The sequence below is a fragment of the Lethenteron reissneri genome, chromosome 18 (genome assembly GCF_015708825.2).
Source record: "Lethenteron reissneri isolate LAM-NWPU_2019-01 chromosome 18, ASM1570882v1, whole genome shotgun sequence".
Taxonomy (NCBI): Eukaryota; Metazoa; Chordata; class Hyperoartia; order Petromyzontiformes; family Petromyzontidae; genus Lethenteron; species Lethenteron reissneri.
In genome coordinates this window covers 11,587,967-11,614,607 of record NC_083796.1, presented here as the reverse complement: position 1 = coordinate 11,614,607, position 26,641 = coordinate 11,587,967, and the positions used below count along the sequence as shown (strand labels likewise).

The 26,641-nt window shown below is 50.7% G+C and overlaps 1 protein-coding gene across 1 annotated transcript in view; it reads left to right on the top strand.

Moving 5' to 3' along the window:
• Nucleotides 1–26,641, top strand: part of LOC133343873 (EGF-like repeat and discoidin I-like domain-containing protein 3) — a 44,318-nt gene that overhangs the window by 2,385 nt on the left and 15,292 nt on the right. Inside the window, exons 2-3 of the mRNA XM_061553818.1 lie at nt 8,289–8,420; nt 22,326–22,457. Coding sequence (XP_061409802.1) covers nt 8,289–8,420; nt 22,326–22,457 — 264 coding nt within the window. The remainder of the gene's footprint in view (nt 1–8,288; nt 8,421–22,325; nt 22,458–26,641) is intronic.

Sequence of the window (26,641 nt, the reverse complement as noted above, 5' to 3'; positions counted from 1 at the left end):
AAAGTATTGTTTGTTGAAGGTCTTGCCATGGGTAAGGGGGTGTCGTGGCATATATGCGTGTTGCTGTTGTGTGTGCGAACATCGCCACGCGAGAGACAAAGGCGGCCGGGCGTGGTGTTGACCACCCGCCCCCTCGTGTGCCGTGCCCTTCCTTCATTGGTTGCCACTCGCTAGCAGCACATGTCCCAACAGTCTATCAAGGCTACACGGGGGGTCTTTGTCTTTGTGCGTGAACAGCTGAAGGAAGCACAGTCGGATGAGGACTGTCTTCAGATGTCGTAAGAGAGCCAACAGCTGTTGATGTCCGTAACGAACACGGCAATAGCACGCGAGACGAGCCATCATGTACGCAGCCACTGGCTGTACGTGAACGAAAACACAGATCCAGTGGCAACCCACTTGGGATGAAACCCGCTCATGCAAACGGGATTGATACCGTGCCTCCAAACATTGCGGATTGTGAGCCTGAACCGTCACCCATGGCAAGGAGTTGGCTCGGCCGAGACCGATTCGCAAGAGATGATTGCGTGAGTCGACTCGTTGTCTTCCACGTGTAGGAGATGAAGGATTTTCTTGTTGTTGTTGTTATTTTTGAACTGCGGAGGGGTTCTCTGCACTTTGAATCTCGCCTGTAGCCCCCACTGATGTCTTCTTCCCACCCCCTCCCCCCCAATGTGGGCAGATACGACTGGCTATTGTATGTAGGGTGTGTAGGTGTATATTGTATGTAGGGTGTGTAGGTGTATATTGTATGTAGGGTGTGTAGGTGTATATTGTATGTAGGGTGTGTCGGTGTATATTCCTAGAAAATACATTTCTTTTTTTATGGAGGTCGATCATTTTTGGAAACCTGTTGGATGAACTTTCTACCCCGCCCCCTACATCTGGCGGGGGGCGGGGGTGGTTCCTTTTTCTATAACTTTTAGATGCAGGCTTTCTGAAAGAATCTTTATCATTTAGTGAAAAACGGAACGCCGGGCTTTTATAATTGATGAGTTATCACAAACAGAGCTTTTGACAATGAGATTTGGCCCAGCTGGGAGAAATCAAAGCACATCTCGAGATTTATTTTTTCTACTTTACGAGTAGCTGGTTGTCAGTGAGCTTTACTTACTCTTTGAAATTTGATTTAGTATCACACTCACCCAAACAGTACCCAATACACTGAGTGATCAAATATACGACAACATCTTGGGACTGAGCATTTTTTTAACTCTCCAGGACGTGAACTTTTATCGCCCTAGATTTAAAAAAAAAACTCCAAAAAGTGTTTTTTTTCGTTGTCCGTTTTTTTATGGTTCTGGATTTTACCATTTGTAACCAGATGCAACCCTACGTAGACTTCTAACTAACTTTTTAAATTTGACCAATTAAGGCCAACTGAGCTATATATAGCTCTTATTCAGAAGCGACCTGGCCACAAATGATAGCTCAACGAAATGGCTTACCACGTGGACATTTATTGCAGCTAAATACTCTCACCGCACGTTTCTAAACGTGACCATACCTGTGCCAAATGTTAACTCTCCAGGCCATCTGGAACGTCTTTAGAGGTTTTGCCAATCAGGATGGGCCATGTACAGCATATTGCTCACAAGAACACACTGATTTTTTTTTAAACATGTTTCGCGAGAGGAAGTGCCAGTCACTCTTTTGTAGATTTGTTTATTTTTTTTGTTCAATGCTGCAGTTAGTCCAACTCGGTACGTTATTTCACCACGACCTAGGCTCAACTTGCTGCCCGTTAAAAGATGTTCTGTCTAAAGCTGTTTTTGTAACTAAACGTAATTAGTTGGATGACGTGGTTTAAAAAGGGTCGCCACATGTCCTGCATTTCCCAGGATCACCCTCTTTCATGGTAGCTATTCTGGGAAATCTGTAAATCTTCTCGCGACATTAAAAGTCTGGGTTTTGCTATAATTTGTGCAAAAATACAGCGGTCAGGACAAAATACATTTACACGCACAACAGGCCTCTGCGACGCCGGGTACTGTGAGATGTAATTTTGCCTCTGCCCCCCACAATCGCGTCCCAGATTTCTTGTGACCGCGCAGAGGCGGGCGGCATCCTCGGTCTTGCGAACGACTCGGGGTCAGAGCACGGCGCGGGCCACTACGAAGCGCCGTTTAAAGCAAACGACGTCGGTGGCGACGAGCTTGAAACGACGCAGACCCCCGCAACTAGACGTCGCTTCCCTCTCTCCGTGCGTGCGCGGAGCGACGGGGCACATCGCCGAGCTTCCGTGATCTGACACGACAGTGACGACGACGATGACGATGACAACCGCGAAAAACAAACGCAGCAGCGAGGTTTCTGTTCCTCTCCACGTATTGGGGACGGGGGGGGGGGCCTTCCAGACTTTACCACTTATATTAAGCAACAACAGGAAACAAAGCATCGACCAGTTTCTACCCCTTTTTGGGTCTTCTCAACAGAGCCAGCCTTGGCTAAACAAATACCGCGCTTACTGTATACACGTCACTATTTCAACTCTTAAACTTTTTTTATTTTAACAGGTAAGGCCCACTGAGCTGTGTAGCTCTTTTTCAGAAGTGACCTGGCCACAAATCATAGTCGAAGTGGCTTACCGTGTGGACATTTATAGCACCCAAACACACGAAACGTATGTTGATTCTCAATGTGGAGGGAAATACTGGAAAGTCCACACCACCACGGGTAGAGAGACGTGCAAACGCAAAATATACAGCAGGCACCAGGATCGGGATCGAACCCATGACCTCCTGCATGCCGGGCGAGGGAGATAACATCTTGCCACCAAGGAATTGGCCAAACATTACAGTGCAGGACCCTCCTTGTAAGAGTATCTTCAGACTCAAGCGAGGCTCTCCTGGAAAAATAAATAAACTGCGTTATTATCATATACGCGTCACCATAACAAATACGAAAATAAATGCCTGGAATCATTATTGCCATTATATTTGTATTTGAGACAATGTCACAAATCACATCTTTACGCGATGTTTCATTGAATCTCTTGTTTTTTCTGATAAAGCGAAGCCACGACGTGTTGGTGAACAACGCCCGGATGCTCCGACAGTGAACGAGAATGTACAAATACTGTCACGTCAATTCCACGCGATCTCGTGTTTACGAAGAGCGGACTATCGCTCCGCACAAAACACTTTGCGGACGCCTCGTTCTACCGCTCGTCTCAAACCGCCAGAAATATTATCCACGCAGTGCCAACGGTTTTTGGGCAGCTGCCCTTTCCCAGAATTCTTAGCGCCCCCCCCCCACCCACGCAGACCCACCCACCACCACGGTTCTGTGTGCCTATTTCTTTAATACTTGTTTTTTTTGGGAGCAGTGAAATAAGCACATGACATTGGCCACGGCTTGGGAAATGTTTCTCTAAATGGCAGTCCCGACGGAGCCGGTTTCATTTCACGACCTGCGTTACGACATCCCCACAGACGCGGTTTTTGGGACACGACAAAGCAAAATGGAAGGAACTCAAGTTTTGTTGTTGTTTTCAAACTTAGGCGAGAAAAGCAGGCGTAGTGGAACAATTATTTCCCCACCACCATCACCATGAATTTATTCTGAATACAACCATTGTTTTGCTTCCCACGAAGTTATATTTCTTTGATCTACCGTGTAAAGATGATTGGGGAAAAAATCGATCGCAACAGCCACAAAGTCGTTTGGCACTTTTGCTTACTCAGATGAGTATCGGTTGATGATGATCTCTGTGGTGGTGGTGGGCCTATGGTGGAAATTACACGATCCCAAGGCAGGAACAGCATATCCATAAAACTATATCTTGACTTTTGTCAATGGCAAGAGAGGTGATGGGGAAAAAAATCCTGTCACCCACTTACATGATAATGAAAATGTTGTCTCTACTGTATGTATCCTGGAGGGAAAAAAATCTTGAGCTTCAACAATTATCTTCATGAGCATCCTGCATTGGAATGTTTGGCCAATTTTAGTTAAAATAAGGAACATTTGTCAATTAACTATGAGGCTCTGGGATAATAAACATTGAAGGGAGCTCCATCTCTGCGTGTGGACCGGCAGAGAGGAAGAGGCAGAGTGTTGTGAGTTGTGTAGCAGCTCTGGGCTGTAACCCAGCATTCGTTTAACAAGTCTCACTCTGTTCATGAGACCCAGAATGTCAATGTCAGTCCGGTGTTTACTCTGTAAAACAATTGCCACTTGATAATATTGCTCTGTAGAGTTAAAGCTCTGTAAAGACTGATGGACTGAACAGACCTTGTTTATGTAACGCGTGTTGACAACACAGACACGTCTGCGTATGTATGCTCGCACCAATATAACCCACGGGCTAATCCGGCTTTGCAAACAAGGCTACCCAGAGGTCAGACAAGGTCAGCCTTGGTACGGATCGCGTACACACCGCAGACATCCACACCGTGGTTAACACGGGGACGTTACATTCTGGGGACTGACGTCAAGTAGAATTACGTGGCGATACACATACTGTGCTGCGTTTGTAAGCACCTTTCGTCAGAGGTCGCAAACGGGTTTTGATTCCTTACCCGTACCCGGCCACACCAGGGTCGCAAGCGGGTACCCGTACTCTACCCGTACCCGGCCGGGTACGGGTAGGGTACGGGTATTGGGTACCTGATTGCGACCTCTGGGATGAAGCCATGTTACAGGCGTGGGTGGGTTGATTCTAGGAACTTGAATTGTGAGAAGAGACAAGACATTGGGAAATGAGTGACAAACAGTTACTCACCAGTGACTCACGGTCTACCCGTACCCGTACCCGGCCGCACCAGGGTCGCAAACGGGTACCCGTACCCGGCCGGGTACGGGTAGCCGGGTATCGGGTAGGGTACGGGTATCGGGTACCCGGTTGCGACCTCTGCCTTTCGTACTGTGATGACCAACCGCTTTGCCGATGGCGAATTCTACGACGAGGATTTCGGTGGCCTGTGGTCGCCTTCTTCTGGCTCCTGCGGAGGGCTTTTCGATGCTTTGCACCTGCCACGTCGCCCCCAACGATGTCCGCTTCTCCCCCCCCCCCCCAAATTTGTGCAGATACTACTGACTCTATTGCATGTAGGGTGTTGTGTAGGTATATATGCCGAGAAAAAACATTTTTTGGGGGGGGGGGCGGGGGGGGTGACATTATTTGGGAGGGGTCGACAATTGTTGGAAACCTGTTGGCCGGCGAGAGGCACGATGCGTGGACTCTCGCTCTCCCCGGCCGACGTGCGTCAGCGCTCGTCGGCGTCCCATCGCTGCGGCTTTATTTACGGAAAACAAAAAGCGCGTGGGGGACACCCGGGGCACGTCCGCCCATTGTTTGCCGAGCCCGGCATGAAGTAGAAGAAGAAGGGCCGACGGCCTCGGGGGGGGGGGGCGGGGAGAGGAACAAGAGCCGCCCACGTCTTCACGCTGTGAAGACGCAGCGTGGAGTTCCACTGGCGCGCGCGCGGATCTTCGTCCAAAATGCTCCGCGAGAGCCGGGGCCCCACGGTGGGGATGGAGTGCTCTAGCGTTTGTTTGACAAACCGGACTGCTGACGAGAGCCCCGTTCCGAGGTCAAAGCCGGTCGAGCGTTTGCCAGCGGACACAGCTGCTGCTGCTGCCGCCGCTGGATAAAGTTAGTCTGGATTTTTTTTAAGTAATTTTATTTTTCGATTTAAAGCTTTCGCGACTGCAGGGATTCATCTTCTTGGTTCTTTCGGTAAAGTCACGTAGAAGGGAAGTAATAAAATAATAAAAATAATACATAATAAAATAATTCTCACGACGTTTCAGCCACAACGCAAGCAGCCGTCCTCAGGTGAAAACCAGGTCTGTGGACAGAACCAAGAAGAAAAAAGTTATTTTAATTACATGTGATGATGATCGAGAGTAATCACGTTGTGGCAGCCAAGGAGTGGGGCGCTTGAGAGGGTACGTCCACTGGGGTGATGGAGCGATGTCATCAGCTCGTGTGCAGGTCACAGATCGATTTGCTACGTCGCGAGATCGTGAGGGGTGGCGGCTGGCTTGGGAAGGCCTTCATCCAGCAGTGGATTTTGCACGGCTAATGACGACGATGATGATGATAACGTGAAGACACGGGATGGAATTGCCCTCACATATCGTCTGCACGGCACAGATCCGTGGAGGAGTGGTGTGCGATGGCTCACGCTGGCGGAGTCTTCCACCTTCATTGTGTGAGCGTGAGTGGACTTAAAGGTCACGCAGATGACACTGCCAAATGCCCTCAGCCCAACAAGTCATCCCTTCAAGTCGATAAAATAACAACAACAAAACAAATGTTCAGGAGTGTATCATTGTTATTCAATACAATGGTAGTAGGAGGGCTCGTGGGGGAGCTGAACGCGATCAATAAGAGCGGCACGCCGATGACGAAGCTTCCATCAAATCGCAGAAAAAGTGGAGCACGTGCGGTCGGCGCTCTCGGTCAGCATCGACTCACGTCTGTAACGATGGCCCAATTGAAATCAGAGTCAGAAAATGCATTTATATGGGAGGAATCCGATGGGCTATGAAGCTCTTTTTTCACAGTTGTCCAGCAGGGGCACGGGGTCAGAACATTTCAACAACAAACAAAAGCAGCGGCAGCAGCGGCCTGATGTGGTTCCATCGGCCAAAGCTCAGCAGGTTCAAGCCCGCCCGGCCGCCCGTCCACACCTCAGTGCGCCAACGTTTCTGATTGAAGCAACAACGGGCGCGTTTCATCGATTGCGGACGATAAATTAGTCGTCAGCATCAGGGCACGTCGACCCGTCGCGAGCGTCTTCAATAACCGTTAAGCAAGCACGCGGGCGCGCTTTGAAAAATACGTGGACGCAAAACAAATGGAATGAGCACCAAGGCGATGCTTCACCTCCAGTGTGCAGGGGAAGCTCGAGGGCTGAGCTGAGGACTCGGGGGCTTCCTGTCACTTCCTGCCACTTGAAGCCACGGGAGAGCAGGTCACAGCGAAGGGAAATAATAAAATAATAAAAATTTAACATAATAAAGTAATATAATAAAATAAAATAATATTTTTTTTATTTCAGTATTTCCCTTCTACGTGACTTTACCGAAAGAACCAAGAAGATGAATCCCTGCAGTCACGAAAGCTTTACATCGAAAAGGTCACAGCGACTTTTCACTTTGAGGCTCTCGTTAACGTTATGCCGATGGGACATTGGCAAGGCTTGTTTTCGAGCAGATGTGGGAAAGTACGTGTGGATGTTGTTGTTGTTGGCCTGTCAATTTCCCACTGCTGTTGGCAAAGGCGTCCCCCAATTTATTTCATTCCCTCCTTGCCCCAGTTTCTCCAAGTCCGTTGGTGGCCTCTGAACTTCTCTTTTTTTACATGCGCCCTGTGAAGGGAGATTGAACTTTGAGGACCGCCCCTCGTCGATTTAACACCCCCCCAGCAGGGATTTTAAACTCCCAACCCTTGAGATTGTGAGTCTGGGTGCCCGGTGGCGCAGCTTCGTGTGACTGCGTCGTACAGGCCATGTTGCTCTCCTTCTTCGTAAGACGTCCTCTCCCGGGAGATGGTGCCGTGACTCAAGCTCCCTCCGTCCCATCCAATCCCACTTAACGTCGCGTCGCCGCGCTCAGGGACTAGGGCTCTTTAGGCGTAACTGGGGAAGGATTGGTTGAGGGGGGTGGCTTCTCCTTTGATTTCGTCAACAGTGTGGTTTTCCTTTTAGGTCACGGGTTGCAGCTTAATGTCACACCCAGGATGATGTGGATTGCTCAAAACACATTCAGATAAATAAATATATCGGAGAACACCTGCTATTTCTCCACCGCGCAGGTGATGTAAAAACAGCAGAGCTTTAAAAAGCACAGCTGCGTCCGTCTTTGTTGTTGCTGTTGTTGCTGCTGCTGCGTTTTAACTGATCGTTTCTTCCCGGTCGTGAATCCGAGCACAGATGAAAGTTTCACAGCGGGGGTGAGGAGGGAATACGGAGTGATCTATGTCGATGACGTGAGCTGAATGCTTGACCCGTGAGGAGGGGAGGCCTCCTGTTTTCATATTTACCGGTTCAGAACATTAACGTAAAAAAAACGTCATTTACGGACCTTCGTCAGTCAACTGCTGGACGAAGATTTCCCTACGCTGCACGGGTCGCGCACACGGGTCACCTGACCATAATTCACCATGCTGCGTGGGTCACCTGACCATAATTCACCACGCTGCATAGGTCACCTGACCATAATTCACCACGCTCACCGCCGCCGGTTGATTGCCGTGGCCGGGAATCGAACTGATGAGGGCGGTGCGCTAACCGCTTTGCCACCCCCCCCCCCCCCCACCTCCCGGCTTGACACAGGAGAGAAATGCCACGATGGCTTCTGCGCTAACGGCGGAACCTGCTTCCTGGAGAGCAGCAACGACGGCACCAACCTCAAGTGCCACTGCACTCCCGAGTTCATAGGCCGCCAGTGCGAAGAGCGGCTGCCAGGTGAGATTCCGAGTCGCGTCCGTCCGTCCCCACCCCCCCCCCCCCCCCCCCCCCCGGAGCATGCAGGGGCGCGCAGCCGCTGTTTGTGCCGTGCGGGTGTCGGCGGAACAACACCAACCTCACCCCCCCCCCCCTCCTGTTTGACACGGCGACGTAAATGCTGATTATGCTGATGACGCAGATCGTTTATGTGAACGTGGGGGTACCGCGCGAACCATCGGGCTCGAGACAGAGTCGGGAGCCATTGAGTTGCGAGATTTTTTTTGAGCTGTCGTTAGAGACGAGAGCTGTTAACGGCGTCGAAGGCATTTGGCGAAGAGCGGCCATCAACCCGAAAAACTAGACTATTTTTTTTACCAGGTAAAGCCCACTGAGCTATATCAGCCCTTTTAAGAAGTGACCTGGCCACAAATAATAGCTCAGCGAAGTGGCTTAGCACATGGACATTTATAGCAAATACTCTAAACACATGTTGATTCTAAACGTGGAGCGAAAAAACCGGAAGACTCGGAGAAAAATCCACGTGGCCGCGGGGAGAGAGAGAGAGAGAGAGACGCAAACTCCAAATATAAAGGCATCGTCGGGGTCGGGATCGAATCCACGACCTCCTGTATACCAGGCGAGGTAGTTGACATCTCCTAGCCACCGTGGCGCCCACAGTGATGCGTCCAAGGTTCCCTTGCCGGTGGGTGGAGGCAGCGTTCTTGATCAGTTTTAAGAAGGTTGCCTCCTCCCAGACACAAAACCGCGCACCAAAACAATCGGCCAAGTTTCTTGAAAGAGAACACCGATATTCAGCGAGTCTTTTTTTTAACATGGATAAAATGTAGACCCTATGTACGTAAAATAATTAAGGATTGAGAGGAGAGTTTTTTATTTATTTATTAAAAAATCTACGGAACATTTATAAAGGCAAGAAACACGTGCGGTTAAAAACCGCCTGAAATATCACAAGCCTACACGCTCGTACGACTCGTGCCCCTGTTAAAATAACTACACGTAAAATGCACGATCAATGGAGACCTTTGTTCTGTTCGGTGTGAATCGCGCTGTGAAACAAACTTCTCCTGTTACGGAATAATAAAGCGTCAGCTTGTAGCAGACTTGGCGAACGATCGAGCGCTCAATATGTTCTTTTAATAACTACTGCCGGGTTTCATTGATTTGAATTTTAAAGAGTAACAACCCCATGGGCCACGTTAAAGGTTAACGAGAAACGTTCACAGTTCAACTTTCCGTGGGGACATGTTTGAGTCACCCCTCTGAGCAGGATTATAAATGTCATCGTTTCGATTGCAAAGTTAAGACCTTTGTCACTTTGCCGTTCAGCGAGACACGGCACGTAAAAACAAATATAGAAAGACAGAAACTGATGAAATAACTACATCTTTACAGAATGTTATTTCATCAGAATTATCACGATTATGATATTTTACGAAAACATGCCGATGACCAAATCACCCAGAATGCACACAGTCTCATCATATCCCGCAAGCTAATCAAATTCTGAGCCTGTACAGTGCTTGATAGGGAGATAAACAGGTTGCTAAAGGGCTGCACGGGCAAAGTGGTGGGTAGACAAATCCATCGTTGTACAGTACTTCAATGTGCCCATATCCTTGCTCCCTGTACTGACCGGTGTGGTGAAGTATGATCAAACATCTCCCACGACGTCCACAGCATGCGGAGACCCTCGCCCAACAGTGGATTGCCAAATCTAAATTCTCAGTGGGTTGATAAATCTAAATATATATACTCAAAACACTTCAAGTTCTAACTGTTGACATTTACTGAAGTGATGTAGCATTTAGTCATTGATTCAACCAGGTGGTGCTGTAGCTGGTGTGCTTTCCTCACAGTAGCAAGGGTCTAAGTTCAAATCCTGATCTGGGGGAGTTGACACAACAATGCTAATCGCACCTCCGACCGTACGGTGAGAAAGAAGCTCAACATACATATGTCGTAAGTTGCAGGAGGCTCGGGCGACGTAGTTGGAGGCACACTTATTTATTAACACCAACTTATGTACAGAGACGGGGATACACAACACTTGAAGGGGTATCGGCCCCTTCAACCGTCTAACAGGGAGACCCAACGTCTAACCCGGCTAGCCTACGCCCAGGTCCTCCACTACAGAGCTAGGGGAGGCTACCTATCCCAGCCCTGGTCAAGCTGGGATCCCGGCACCCTGAGTCTCCAGACCGGCTCTTATAAGAACGTCAGTCTGGGCTCTCGGGGCCACGCCACCGGCTTTCCCCGGTCGGCTCTGACAAGGACAGCGAGCCAGGGGAGTTCCGGGGCCTACTCTAGCTGGTCTTCACTCTTCACTGGTTAAAGCTAACACTCGACCTCGAGCCCTCCGGCTCACCACCTTTAATAGCAATCGGCCCCCGGGGGGGGCCGTGGGGGATGCAGGTGCGGACGTCGGTGTGAGCACCTTCTCTGTGTACGGCCATAACCACGCCCCTTGTGTTTGTTACCCATCCGTGCCCATACACCTTTACAAATACACCTCTACACATACATGAGACTGATCGCTGGCGTAGGGACACGGAATTTCCACCGACTGAAATGAGCAGAGCCCCGTCGCCCTCGCAGTTTCATTTGCAGCGGTGAGACGTTTAAATATTTCCATCTCCGCGAGCCTTTATTCACTTTATTAATTCCTAGATTTTTCATTCGAATGCAAAAAAAAAGCAACGAAGACTTTCGCACAAAAAGTTGTACATCAATGTTAATGCTCGTTTACAAAAGTGCCTTTCAGAGGCGCCGCCGGTTGGAGGGGTTCCGTCTCCGTCGAAATGAGCGGATGTCCAGTCGCGAGCAGCAGCAGCAACGGCGGTGGTGGCAGCACCATGTGCACTGAGGGATTGAATGTGGCCGTTTGGTCATCGCTTTTGGTAATTAAATCCGAACAGATGCCTCCTTTGTTGTTTAAATGAAAATGTGGCTTGGGGGGGAAAGAGCGCACGCACACGATGGCATCCCGGTCACAGCCACCAAACACAAGAGCGCCGCCACCACCTTCCTTCTCCGTGAGTCGTTGCCCTTTGTATGAGAGCAGAAGGAAGTGAATACAGCGAGCTCAATCAGTGCCACATGAGCAACTAATACGGATACAGACAGGCACAGAGAGAGCACGGAACACCGATGTAAGCCGCGGTCCGGGAATCGAACTCAATTTTCCGGGTACGTAGTAGCCGTATAGACTGGTTGGGGCAAGTGCTGTGAGTGAACACGCTATGAAGGCCGCCTTTGTCCTCCCACTGCGTACGCACGCAAGCATGCACGCACACATGCACGCACACATGCACGCGCGCATGCACGCACGCACGAACGGGAAGGTGCGGGGGGGGGGGGTTGGAAGAGTTAACAGGAGGATACACGAAACGAGCACATTCAAAAACTAAAAAATTTAACAGCAAAAACAATTTGAAAATGAAAATCCACCACAACAGCAGCAGCAGCAGCACCGTTAAACCTTCGCGGTTACGCCGAGGCTTATGAATGCACCGCACGGGTGCTGTAAAGGTTGGCAGATATTGACTTTTAAAAAAAGTCTCCACCAATGTACTCATTAATAATTGACAGTGGAGAGACCCAGCAGAGAGATCAACCTTAATTGGCGATTTGTGGAATCAGTGGAGAGGGCTTCCGTGCTGACATTTTAGACAAAAGCTGCACGGGAAAGGCAAACGGCCACACTTCACCACAAACAGACAACACACTTCACACGCGAGGCCCGGGTCATCAACAATGCTCGCGTTTGAGCACCTGTGCTCGTGTGAGCACACACGCGCGTGCGCAGCCGCTAAAGCCAATGCGTCTGCCGGCTCAAACGAGCAATGGGGACAGGGTTCATTACTGCTAATGGCCCTGAGCAGGTGGTAAACATTCCATATTCCCATGACAGGGACGAGTCCTCTCCGTGGGATGGCCATCGTCGATGATATATCGGGCAATAATCCCATTGGCTGAGCGGACCAGGATTTAATGTATACTGTATATGCAGGTGTCAGGGTCCGAAACAAACCCACGACATCCTGCATACCAGGTGAGGTAGTTAACATCTCGCCACTACGGCGACCCAGGTAACCAAGACCCAGCAGAGCTGACTTCCAGTGCCGTCTGTGTGTTTCCATAGTTCGAGAATTATTTGCAGAGAAACCGATCTTCTAGTGGAAATGAAACAATATAAATACTCTCAACAGGAGGTTTGAGGAGCCACGCAAATAATTGCTCTGAGTTGGTTACCTGGTGCATAGATGATGATGATGAAGCTACGTAGTGGGGCAGCCAAAGGCAATGCAGTTAATCCCATGGTTGTACTCTACTTATATGCTCCCACATATATGTTCCACACCTTCATCAACCCGTATTCACCAGCATAGCGAAGCATGATCAAAAACCGCCCATGACCTGCGTGGCATGGCGAGGCCCTCATCCAGCAGTGGATGGACATAGAACGGCCTGCGAATGTAACCCGAGATGATGGAGCGAGTGCATTTCGCTTCTCGAGGGAGCATTGCTGTCGGAGGGACCATGCCCTTTATCATCAGGGCTACTCGTCCAACTTCTTCGTCAGGCCACAGACTTTTCAATCACCCCTTAAATCTCCCTACAGATACAACTGCTAACACTTGCCACTGCTTCCAACATTCTGCCTGGCTTCACTCGAACGAGCACATTTCACCGCGGGAAAAATGCAGTGCAGTGCCGCATCTACGTACGTACGTAGGGATCAGTTTAACACGTAGGCTTTCGCGACCAATATTATTCACAATGAACGTTTTTGGGTTTAGATCGCGTTATTTAAAAATGTGTCGTAACCCTCCACCACCCGACATGGCCAATCAGCAAAAAAAAGTGTCACGTTGACAAAAGACAAATAGTTCACTGCTTTAGCCCACCGGTGTGTTGAAGCGTGAAACCACAACATTTACAACATTTACAAAAACGTTGATTATGAGTACGTAGGGATGTTGAACTTCTATAGCACCGCAAGTAGCCAACCGTGCCGCACCCACGTTGGCCTGTTTGCGTGTTGCTGAGCAATTCCACTCTGTGGCTCGACTCACAGCCAGAGGCACGCACGGCTCTACTCGGTGACGTCGTGCGATGGGTTTCATTTTTAAATCCTTTATATTAAGTTCGCTTGCTTGCTTGCTTAGGACCGTGCACATCTTTCGGTCGTTTTTTAACCCACTTCCCGTGATCCAATCGAGCTGACATTTTGCACACAGACTCGTTGTGCGTGACAATGCATTTTCGTGAAAAAAAATTCCAAAATTTTACACTGTTTAGGGAAAAACAATTAAATATTTAATTACCAATTGTTTAATGCTGCCAGACAATCATCTGACCCATAGGTGGCAGCCATCTCAAGCCAGAGGACGAGAGGACTCTAGCCACCCCGATGCCACGCATATAACGGATTTATAGTGAAAAACTTTGTTTTTACGGGTTTACTTGTTCTCTCTCCCTTCTGTACAAACGTTGTTGGGTGCTGATCAAATGTCCTGTTCTGGTCACTGAAGCCTCCCACGATAGTCCCACGCGCTATGCTGGTCGCTTACACCCGGAGTTGGCGTAATCATAACTGGAGTGGTTCCTAGGTCTTCGTCTGACCAATTACCGGTGAATTATGGAAAATTAAAATCTCTCCAGTGTGCGACAGCAGTCACCCTGAACACACCATGCAACGTATAATGATGCAATGCTCGATCCACAAATCCGAAGGAGACATCACAGCGATACACTCCGCTGCTTCTGACGCGGTTATCTGCCTTAACCACCTGAATGTGAAATTACATCTACATCAGACGTACGAAAGAAAAAGTAGTGAATTATGTGGTAACTATTTGAAATTAGTGGGTTTATCAAGTAGTTCACTCTTATGTATGTATGTATGTTGAACTTCATTCGCACCATACGTATCGGAGGTGAGGGGGCCAGGACAAACTAAACACAATAAGCAGTTCTAAGGAAATTAGTTAAAAAATTTAATGATTTAAAAGTGCATAGCTCCAGTGGCTTCCTAACATCGGAAGGAAGATTGTTCCAGATGGCCGCAGAAGCGCATCTGAAAGCGCCGTGCGATGCGGCGCCCGCCATCTCTGTTTGTTTGACGGCGAGCAGCCAAAAGCTGCTGCTGCGATGATGCCCGGAGTTTGCGTGATGGTTATAAACCATCACGTGATGGCCGCACGAATACATCGGTAACACGACCTAAGCTGGTACCATTTTCTCCTCTGGCTTAGGGAGGAAATGACAAAAGCCGCTTTCTGCCTATCCCTGGAAGATTACACTCCCTACAGTTATATTCCACGCCAGCCTGTAAACACTGTAGAGTAAAACTCCCCTTATTCGCGGTGATAATGTGCGAGGGACGAACAACGAACATGGTACCCGCAAGCTCACTCCAAGACTGATGGCCTTAATCAAAGTTGTCTTGTGGTTGTTGTTGGTTGTTTGACTTGCATCCCGCTAGGATTTTTGCACACAGCGTTGGTGTACGGTGTTTTTTTCTGCAATATTTTGCTGTCTTTTCTTGGATTTTCTGTTTGCACTCAGTCACATATTCACTTTAAGATGTTTTTTTGTTCATGTTATAGTTTTTTGTTTGTTGCAGTTGCACCCGATTCAAGAGCCGAATGGCTCACAGGGCTAAACCTAATAAATGAACTTGAACCTATCCATACACACACACACACAAATATCGAGGGTGATCACGGATACCGTTTCCTCCGGACTATAATAAACACTTTACCCTCAGCCAGTGGCGGCTCCTGCAAACTCTCTCAGGGGGGGGCAAATGTCTGGATGATTGATAAGGATAAGGTCCACCCATGCAATGGATAAATTAACAGCTTAAGCATGTAAAGGCAACTTCACTTCTTTAATATTAATGAAAAATAAAGTGACACTTACAATACATCTTGTTTGTTTCTATACTCACTATTAAAACAAACCACTCAAGTTTCTTTTATTAAAGATTCCACTAGGTGGCGACAAATTATATTGTTGGATGAAACGTGCTTACGTATGATGACGTAAGCACGTATGATGACGTAAGCACGTTAGGGCGAGCCCTCCCGGAAGCCATAGAGAATGCATTGCAGCGCCCCCGTTAGAAAAAAAACATCTTTTAATGTAAGTCTATGGGGCCACTCGGGGCGATTCTCAGCCGGAGTGAAATCGCCCAAAAAGAGGTGGTACTCCACAGAACGTGACATGACGCTGATTGGACTATATCCAGAGGCACAGTGACGGCTAGCGTGACTCTGTGGTTGAATGACATTGGTGGTACGTCGCCCAATCGCCCTAATGAAGAAACCGCCCCTGCCCTCAGCGTTTGAAAGCAAAAAGTTTGGGGTACGTCCTATAATCCGGTAGGTGTGTGAGTGTGTGGATAGGGAAGGGTAACGGGAGGGGGGGGGGGGACACCCAGCACAAGTTTGAGGTGCCTCTCTCTTGCTGGAGAATCTTTTCATCCGGAGAAAGCAGCAGCGGGGTGAATTTGTCGCGTGACTTCACCTATTCGCGAAAAATGTGCGAATAATAGAAATAAAAGGTCAGGGGATTAATGAGGTTTTATTTTTTGTGGAGACCTTCGGCTCCCGTGGGTAATAGGATTTGTTTGTGGGCGATCGGGTCGCAAGACAAGAGCTCGAATCTGATCACACGACCTATTTCACCGAACCGCCGTGACTTGTGTTTATCTCGCCAGCTTTGGCACCGCAAATCCCTCTTAAGCCGTAAGAGAACGCCCGTCGTCATCGGTCGGTTGTTGTTGTTGTTGTGAACAGTGCTTTCTTTGTCACTTGAGGATTTTTTGGTTCATTATCCCTAGCCAAATTCATTCCCACCACCCCACACCGTTCGCCCTCACCGAACACCGTTTCGGTTTTTAAACTCACCGTCCGCTGTTTACGGAAAAAACCCCCGATCCCAAAAATTGCTCCGCGGTTTGCTCGGTTAAACTTATGCCGCTAGACAGCATCGGTCTGGTAAGACAAGAGATGTGGAGGCACGGAATGGCCGGAGTTCTCTGCTCATGTTTTTCTCAAAGCGCTCGCCCGGCCCTCCCAACGCCATCCTCCAGAGGCACGGCCGTTACTCGTTGAATAAACACGGATCCATGGCTGGACGCAGTGTACGCAACGGGCATAAATTTCACCACAGACTGCAATTTATGTATTTTTATCCACGTCGTTTTTCTAACGTCTCCCACTCCCCCACCCCACCCCACCGGGCGACGCTATTTGGGGGCTCGGAGCGAACGACCGCACGACGATTCGCACGGAGAGACAGAGAGAGAGAGAGGGGGGTGAGGAGGAGGAGCGGAGCGTTGCGGCACTGCGACCACGAGCCGCCGTCGCGCTCGCCGCCTGCGATGCCACCCGTGGCCACCGCGACGCGGCCGTCGTGCTCGTCACGTGGAGCTCACCCCCTGGCGCCGCGTGACCAGTTTGGCGGAGGGATTATAATTGTTTGAACGGCGCCGTTGTTTTATTTTTGCTTGTTTATTTATTTTGTTCAAGTCGAGTGCTGCGTCAACAGGGGGGGCAGGGTGTGACTTTTCTTTTTTTTTGGGGGTGTGGGTGGTGGTGGGGGTGGAGACGTTAAAGCGCCCCCGCAAAGTGAAAAAAAGACATTTCCGGGGCGCTGGATTTTTCTCGCGCGTCGGCGCCAGATGTTTCCGTGGCCGCATTTGGCATCGAAGCCGAATGCGGATGACGGAGGGTGGCGCCGCCGTCGTCGCCACCGCTTCGTTGAAGCCTCCCAGCCCCGCGCAGCGCTACTCGAGCGCTACTCGAGCGCTACTCGAGCGCTACTCGAGCGCTACCCGCAGCGCAAGCCACGCGATTGCCATCATTTTGTTTCGCTTCCCGGTTGCCCCGCACAAGGGGGCAGTGCTGTGGTCAGAGGCGCTGGGCTGACGATCGAAAAACGGTGGTGGGAAGGCTCAGGTCCTGGCTGCGAGTCAACTCAGCTGAATTAAAAACCAAAAACCAAAACTTAGTGGACATTTTTAAAGTGGCTATCCTACGGACGGAACGTTACTTGCCATGGGAATGTGGAATTTCCACGATTGGTTCAGTGCTGCTGTTGATGGAGATGAGCGTCGCCCTGCTACTTACTCATTGGTCTATGGATGGAGACTGCGGTTTCTTTCTTTTTTCCGTGGCTTAAAAGGTGACAATAAATGTCACCAGTGGGATCGTAAAACAACGTCAAGAGTTTGGATTGGCTATCAAACAGAGGGTTGCCGCCTGCCCTGGCTTTTTCGAAGACATCTTATTAATTGAGGTAGTTGGTCCTGGCAAATCTGAAAGCGTTCACCATGACTTTAAGAGTTGCGTAATCGTACGCCACTCACGACATTGCGATCGCATGCAGTTCTCCCCTCTCGTGGTGTTGTGGGATGTTCTTCTGTCCACGATGTGTCTTTGTTTTTTTATGTGGAGCCTCAGAGGCCAAAGAAGTAGCCCTGTTTTAAAACCGCAGAAAAGTCCAGCCCTGCGTTCGCAGCCGTGACTCAGCGTTACAAGGCGGGGGAGGGGGGGGGGGTTCAACGTGTCACAGCTCATCGTGGAAGTGGCGAGAGCTTACATAGTCAACATTTCACTGGCTTGTTTGAGAACAGAGAGAAGTGGGTGTCCAAGGGGTCAAAGTTAAGGTCTCTGGATGCGTGACCTCACTTCCCAACTCTCTTTATTATGACATTCATGAGAACGGAGTTCAACGAGCCAGGAATGAGGTCTAAAGTAAACAGGTTCAGTTCAAACAAGCATTGAAGAGGGGGTCTGGGTACATTCTCCTTCGCAGGTGGATGGCCATGTTATACAAGCAGTATTCATAACAATACGATTTTGGGGGTGTTAGTCATGGTGCAACGGTTAGCGCACTTCACTGTGAACCTGACCGACTGCGTTCGATTCCCAGCCACGGCTAACATCGGCGGCGGGGGTTAAAATTACAGAGCCGCTTTGGGGCCTCCACCTTTTGACCAAGCCACAGTGATCAGCGTGGGGGGGGGATGTATGATCAAAGAACCCCCGTGACTCAGATGGCATTGGCGAGGCCTTCATACAGAAGTGGTTTAACAAAGGGCTGGTTAAACAAACAAAAAAACAGTTGACATTGCGTGGGTTTCCTCCTCGACGAGTCTCCGTCACTGGGTAATGTGACCACAGTGGTGTGGTTAGGGGTTAAAGCGCAGCAACATCCGACCACATGAACCACCCGCCATTGCTTGTCCAATGGCCACAAACGTTTTGGGAAAGCCCATTAAAACGCCAAACCGAAAGCCTTCAAGGTCAAGAAACCTCACGTGACCTTCACGTCAAAATTAAATAAGTTGGGGAAGAAATGCATTGTGGGCGTAATGTTGCATCATTTCATTGAGACACGTATTCTTAAGCCCAAGATACATACATCGAATCACGTTGAAGAAATTAGTTTATATATCTTATATATAACGGGGTTCACATCACCCCTGCTAATCCACACGAAGCCTGTGACCAAAGTGTTCCTAAATGCGGTCGATCATCAGACTTCAGAAGCTCAGCGGGGTTGCGTCTGGATTGTACTTGGATGGTTGACAAGGTTTAACAAGGCTTGCCAGGTGTTGTAGGAGCTGGGTTGCAAGATGTGGCCAGGAAATGGTTGTGCCGAGTATTACTCCTCTGTGTATCCATGCTGGGTTCTCTCCGGGTACTCCGTTGGTCCTCCAACCACGACGCCAAATCCTCAGTCGCGAAACTCGCCAAAACATCCCAATGAAGGACCCTTCTGAAAAAAGTACTGCGGTTCAGTGAGGCTTCTCCGAGTAAATAATTGGCGTTTTTTCCTCTTCTTATCGTTATTAGTATTTACAAAACAAAGCCCCTTTGGCTTACGCTACATTGCCACGATTGTGTTCAGCAGAGAGCAATATATCACCCCTGCAAACGCACAATGGCACGCTCTGTTATCAACCGCTGACAATTGCCAACGCTCGGTAAGCCTCGCTGGGAACATTCCATCTAACGTGTTTGCTGCGGGGGGGGGGCGCTGGTTGAGGCTGCGGCGAGAGATCAACGTTTAGAAAAAAACGCACAAGCGGAATGGCGCCTTAACGTGTTTCTCATCATCGCCGCCGCTGCCCCCGCCGCCTTCCGGCCTGATGCGGAGGCTGTGAATTATCAGGAGCTGGGAATGCATTCGGAGGGCGCGCGGCGGGAGGAAACCGGCCGCGGGGTTGGAGATCGCGCGACCAAAAAAAACCGCACGGAGCTTGAGCGGATCCAAGGCGCAGGCGCCGTGCACCGAGCGCCCGCGTAGGGCAGCGTCACCGGTCAATGTCAGTGCTCCCCCCCACCCACACCCCCCCGGGGGCCGGCTGTTGAATAAGCGCGCGCACGCGCGTGCACGCGCATCCTTCACATCAATCATCGCCCGCCGCCCGATGAGACCAATGGGCGTCAAAGCAGCACCGCTGCTGCGGTGGCGGAACGACGCGCGCAATTGTGCACACACGCACACACATGCGCACACACGCACGCACGATCCGCGTGCACGTGTGCACAGACATCCGCGTGCACGCAGCTGCACAAGCGCCAGCGATGCATTAGACAAAGACTCCCCGTGCTTTAGCCTCCGAGGCTGCATGGAGGCAGGCGGGCTCGTATTAAGCACGGCACTGTTGAGGGCTGCATATGGAAAAAATGGGACCACGCCAAATTCTGTGGTGTGATTTTTGGGTATACACGGCACATTGTTCCGTACGATGTCCGACGTTTCGTGGTGAAGTATGGCCAAACCATCCTTGTGACCGACACGGGGGTCTTCATCCTGCAGTGATTAACAACACTATCGTTCGCATTCAGCATATTAGTAGATGAGTAATACATATATGAGTGCGTCCTTCTTATCATCCTTAAAAAAAAAATCACATCACACAACACCACATTAAATAGGGCCTAGGGCTTTGTTGCAGTCCCGAAAGTTGGATAACTTCACGCATCCCCATGCAAACGCTTTTAATCCCTGAAGGCAGGATCAACCGAACAATATCTTTCATCCTCCCAACGCCGCCGCGTGAGCTCTCGGGTCGTGCCGTTGGGCACGATGCCCGAGGTTGTCGCTGCACGTGCCGGGGGAGGCTTCTTCGTTGGAGAACTGCGGAAGCTTCGGGAGCTGAAGAATCTCCCGGCAGGTGGAGCGTAAATAGCACGACGTGTCGGAGCCTGTCATCCAAAAAGGTCATTCCGGTTCAACTCGATCACGTTCGCAAAAACAAATTCGCTCGCTTCGCAGAGACGGAGAGAGCGGTGGAGGGGGGGGGGGGAGCTGGCACACGCGGGCAGCCGCACATTTTACAAACTTACGACGTATAAAACATTGATACTTATTTTATTTCTTTTGTTTTGAAACGAACATAAAAACATTGATACGCGGAAACGCCGACTTGGAGAGAGCGCGGTAACTCAACTTTGACTCGCCGGGGGGGGGGGGGGGGGGGGAGAGGGGGGGGCGGGCTTTTAGATTTATATCTGTAAAGCCTCATTTTTAATTCATGCCTGCCACTCCCCACCCCTCCCGATAAAAGCGGACGCATCAGCACAAACGGCGATTGAAACGCTGAGAACCTTTACGACGACGACGACCCAAGCGGCACAAATAACGTCCAGCGGATGAGAGCCAAGGGCTGGAAGTTGGGTGACAGGGCCCCCCCCGCCGCCCGCCGCCCGCCCCCCACCCCCACACCGTTCCCCATCACGATAGCAGCCAGGGACCACTCAAAGGAATCATGAAAAAGCGAGAGGTGCAGCAACAAAAACCGGGGGGGGAAGGGGGGGCACGAGGTGAGCCTGCTGTGTTTTCTTGTGTAAAACGAAAACAATGTTTAGTTATTTGGAGCAGATAAGGCCCCACTGAGCTTACTGTGCAGCTCTTTTTGGGAAGCGGCCTGGCCACCACTCGCGATCGATCGCTCGACCAAGCGGCTTATCATCGCGCGTGAACATTTTTACAGCGGCCGAATACTCTAAACGCAGGTTTCTAAATGTGGGGGGGGGGGGAAGCGGAGGGCCCGGAGGATAAAATCCACGCGACCACGGGGAGAGAGACAGGCAAAATCCAGATATACAGCAGGCGTCTGGGTCGGGATTGAACCCCCGGCCTCCTGTATACCAGGTGAGGTAGTTAACATCTCCTGCCTACTAGATATTTGTGATACAGTGTTTAACTGTTCATCGAATTCCTCCAGAATAAATAAATTCTGATTCTGATAAATCGGGCACAGCAGCGTTGATCGGCAGGCCGCGTGTGGTGGGGTAAAGTGTGGGTGCTCCCGGCCCATCCAAGATGTTCTGGCCAGCGTGGAAGAGTAGGCCAAAACGCCCTTTCGAGGGGCTCTGTAGATCCGCCTCGAGTGGAGGGCCCTTTCTGCCAGCAGTGCCACGAGCAAGCAGTTGCAGGGCTGCATCTTTGCCTTCTACCTTTTCATCATCTCGGAAGCTGGCGGCCACGCGCACGTGTGTGGAGGAGCGGTGGCGCAGCGGTTAGCACCACGCTGCGCTACGAACCCGGCCACCCGGGTTCGCTTTCCTGCTCAAGGCCACCAACACCGGTGACGATTATCTGAACCAATTACGGGTCTCCCCTAGGTCGACTCTGCCTCAAACGAGTACCTGGTGCTGTGTGTTAACATCGCCACTGGAGAGACAAAGACGGCTGGACCTGGTGCTAGACCCCTACCCCGTCGTGTGCCGTGCCAGCCTTCGTAGCTTTTGCTTGCTAACGGCACTTGCCCCAACAGTCTGTTGAGGCTACACGAGGGATCTTTTGTCTTTGTGCCCGCGTGTGCGGCGCGTGGTAACGGCTCCTCGCGTCTGCTGTCGTGTCGCCGATGGTCAGGACCCTGCAGCCGGAGCCCGTGCCACAACGGCGGCAAGTGCGAGGTGCAGGCGATGGGGCGCGGGGACTCGCTGGAGGAGCCGTTCCGCTGCTCGTGCGCGCCCGGGTTCAAGGGAGATCTCTGCCAGGAAGGTACGACGGTGGCGGCGGCGATGACGCGACATGACGTCACTGCCGTGATGACGAAGGCGACGATGACGACAACGATTCGACATGACGACGATGCCACGACGATGACGACAATGACGATGACGACGACGATGACGACAATGACGACGACGATTACGACAATGACGACGATGACGACGATGACTCGACATGACGACGTTGCCACTTTGACAACGCCACGACAACCGTGCCATGATTATGACGACGATGATGCCACAACGATGAAAACGGCGACGTGCCAACGCCACCGAGCCAATCCTCACTTTTCATTTTGTTGGTTTTGTAACTTTTCCTGAAATTCTATCGCGTCACTGATGAAGTGTTCCGTCAAGATCGTTGCGTGCGAAATGCGTTGGGGCTCTCTCTTGGCTTTCATTTGCACCGAGCAGCATCTTTTTTTTTTACTGCGGTGTACATTCGAGGACACAATGCTGCCCATGAACATGAATGTAGTTGTGAGTATATTAACCCCCCCCCGCCCCCACTAGTAATGATGGAGTGGCAGTCGAGGGATGGATCACATCTCAGAGCACGTGAAATTAGGAGATGGAACGATGAAATTAGTTTACGTGCAGGGTTAGGGTTGCATTGTTGCATCGCAGAGCCGTGGGAGGTGGCGACGGTTTGGGGCGGCCTTCATCCAGCTGTGCATTCATCGCGGCCGATGCTGATGATGGATCGCGCAACGGATCGCCATCCCTCGCATCAGCTGCATGAGCATCCCCATCCACGCGAGGCTTCCCCTCGCCGTGGGATTTTGGCTCCACCAATGCACAAAGGACCGTCCCCTGCCCCGCGTGAACAATGGAAGGCACCGCGCAGATGAAGCCCCTTCATCAACTGCAGCGGCCGGGAGGGGCGATGTGAGTGGGGTGGGGGCGGTCGACCGCTCATGACAACGGCGGCGAGACAAAGGAGCCGACAGACTTGTACTCGGGCGCTTTGTTTGTCAACGGAGCGACTTGCCAATGTGGGTGCATCGCACGCCACACGGAGCGAGCGAAGGCGGACGCACACGCCGGCGGTGACAGACGGGCGTCCGCTGGAGCCGGGGGGGGGGGGGGTCGGCATCCTGCGGCCCCCGGAGCGGCATGCGGCTGTTCATGAGCTGCTCCGTGACGTCGTGTATTGAGGACCACCGCCACCTCGGATTCATCACGTGCATTGCGGCTCTTGAAATGTTGAGGTTTTTTTTTGTTACAGAATTCTAAAACAATGGCTCTTCTTGTTATTTTGGTGGCCGACCCCTGCACTAGAGGGAGCTCGAGAGAGCCTCTGTGGGAGGGTGCATTGGCCTTCTCTTCCACGCCGATCAGTCAGCTTTGAAGCTCGACTCTCTGGTGTTCCCCTTTTTTGCTGCTGGGTTGACGGCGGTGGAGGGAAATTCTTTAAAAAAACTTGTCCCAATATTTCCCCTGCTGCTGCTGCCGCTGCCACCTGCGGAGTGGCATTGAAGCGACGCCCTTCGGATTGCAAGTCCAGCTTTACCGTGCATGCCATGTGGGCATTAGAATATTATCGCTTCCTATGAAGTTAGTGCAACTCTTTTCATTTGCGTGTTCAAGCGCCCGATTCGCCCAAACCTTTCAAGCAGTTGGCCGTGCAACGCCCGCGGGTGATACTTAATCAAAGCTTAGCGACTCTTTCACGCGCTCGCTCCATCGCAGCGACGTCGCTCTTCCGGACGAAAGCTGCCACCGGTCGTACGCCCCGACAAGCCCCGCGCTAACGATGCCCGGGCTCTCACCGCACATCCCTCGCGTGTCCACACACGCACCGCTACCTTTGAACTGCAATGCAGGGAAAATCACCCGCGGGTCTCTTTTGAGTGTTTGTTGCTGGAATTGCTGGGCAACCTCCAACTCCTGCCGCCAAATCCCCTTGCCACCCCCCGTGCCCGAGGCACTGGCACCAGTTTGTCAGGAAGTGTTTCAGTTCACTCCGTCCACCAACAGCTGCTCCTCCAGTACAGGAGCCGATGTGACACTCAGCGTTGTCGGTCCAGGCTGGGAACAGCTGCCATCAATGTGGACGAAACTAAACCGATAAGAAACGTTAAACGCCACACGGAATTACTAACGGCACGATGCTTTAGCAATATTGTATGTATATTGAACTTCTTTCACGCTGTACATAGCCAACCGCGCTAATCGTAGATGCGTGGGAAAGGCTAAAAACTAAACACAAATAGCAGCTGAGAAGAAATACGTTTTCAACCGAGATTTAGAAGTGCATAGCTCCAGTGGCTTCCTAATATCGGAAAAAAGGAGAGCATTCCAGACAGCGACAGATGCGCATCTGTAAAGTGCTATGGACCTACTGTTGCTGCTGCTGCTGCTCCGTGTGAAATCCACTCAGCTTAGGGGGGCAGAGTGGGGTTTTCCATCTGCAGCCCCGGTGACCTGGAACGGTCTCTGCCAACTGAAGTCCGCTCAGCTGTGACAATCGGTCGTTTTAATACCGGACTCAAAACATTTCCTTTCACTTGTGTTTCATTTAATTTAGTTTCAAATGTATCTGTGCCATCCGCGTGTTTTGTCTCGGCCCTTTTTACGGTTGAATATGGCAGGTTACAACCTAAAACTAAACAGTTTTTTTTTATTTTACCAGGCAATCTATCGTTTGGCCACATCACTTGGCCACGGATGACAGCTCAACAGAGTGGCTTATCACGTGGACATTTCTAGCAGCCAAATACTCTAAAACGCACGTTGATTCTAAATGTGGAGAGAAAAAAATCAGAGGACCCTGAGAAATACCAATGCGAACCCATGGGGAGAGAAACACGACAAATCCAAATATATACAGGGGTCAGGCTCGGGATCGAACACATGACCTCCTGCATACCAGGCGAGGTCAAATCTTGGATCGAGCTCGCAGTCAGACGTCTCCGAGCTCCTTGTCCACAGTTGATTCCGTGTGCTACATCCTGATGGTGGGGAGGGATCACAGTGAGTACCGCTTTGTTGGAACACATTGGCCATGCTCTGGATAGACCCCCCCCCCCGTGGCATGAGAATGCGGAATTTCCACCACTAGCTCAGCTCAGCCAACAGGCGTCCGTTGCACGTTATTGTTGCCGGTTCGTGCAAAAAGGCACTTAGGCGTTTCGTTTGACGTTCGGTTCACGAGTTTATATCATCCTGAGAGGGGAGGTGAAAACATTACCGCTTGTAAAAACGGAATGACGGCCAGTGTGAGAACACATTGTTCTCGCTTCCATGGGCATTATTCACAATTCTGAAACTTGACTCTGGCACCAAGCCAAAGTGTATGTTCCTTATATGGGTTCCCACAGCAACAACGCTGTGTGAACCTGAATTATATAAATGGGATCTGTTGGAGTAATTGATCTTTAGTTTTATAATAACTCTTCAAGATGTTTACTACCAGGTTTACGTTTTTTTTTGTATCAGGGTTGCTGAGCACAGACCCAAAACGCCAAGCGGCCTACACCAAGCGACACGATCAAAGTTGCACTCCAAAGTATTTCACGTTTCTTGATCATGCTAAGCTTTGCTTTGTTCTCGTTTGCTAGCCCTGCTGGATAGTTCGGAGATTAGGCTGGCTAGCTAGGAGATGATTATATATTCGTCTTTTCAATGTTCACGTAATAAGCTTGCGGGTTGTCACTTACATTGTTGAATTCGAGGGGAAGGATTGTATCGGCCCGTGAGACTGCACTGGCCCACGGATGTGGAGTGGCTCCAGGTCAGTTGGACAGCGAGCTCCATATCGGGTTGTCGTAACTACAGGTGACATGTGTGCACGTGTAAAGCCACCGGATGTTGGGTCCTCTCCCCTTGGCAGGCAGCGTGAGGGATGCTTGACCGTAATGTCATCACGCGCGCCAGTGCAGTTTGGTGAAGGCGGGCGGCAAGGACTTGAGCATTCAAAGTACGGCACAGCAATGACTTTTGCTCTAATGCCCTCTGCTGCCTGCCGGCTAGCCACACAGCAGCCGCTTCAACAACCCAGGCTGCGTGGTGGCTATCCAGGCTCAACTCTGCTCACCATTCCGGGTGATTTGGTCACGTGGGGCGCAGTTGACGTGGCGTGTGTGATGAAACGACAGGGGGGGGGGACAATGCGGAAAGCGGAAGACAGAATTGAATGCACCTGTGGGAGGACGTGCTGGCAAGGAAACC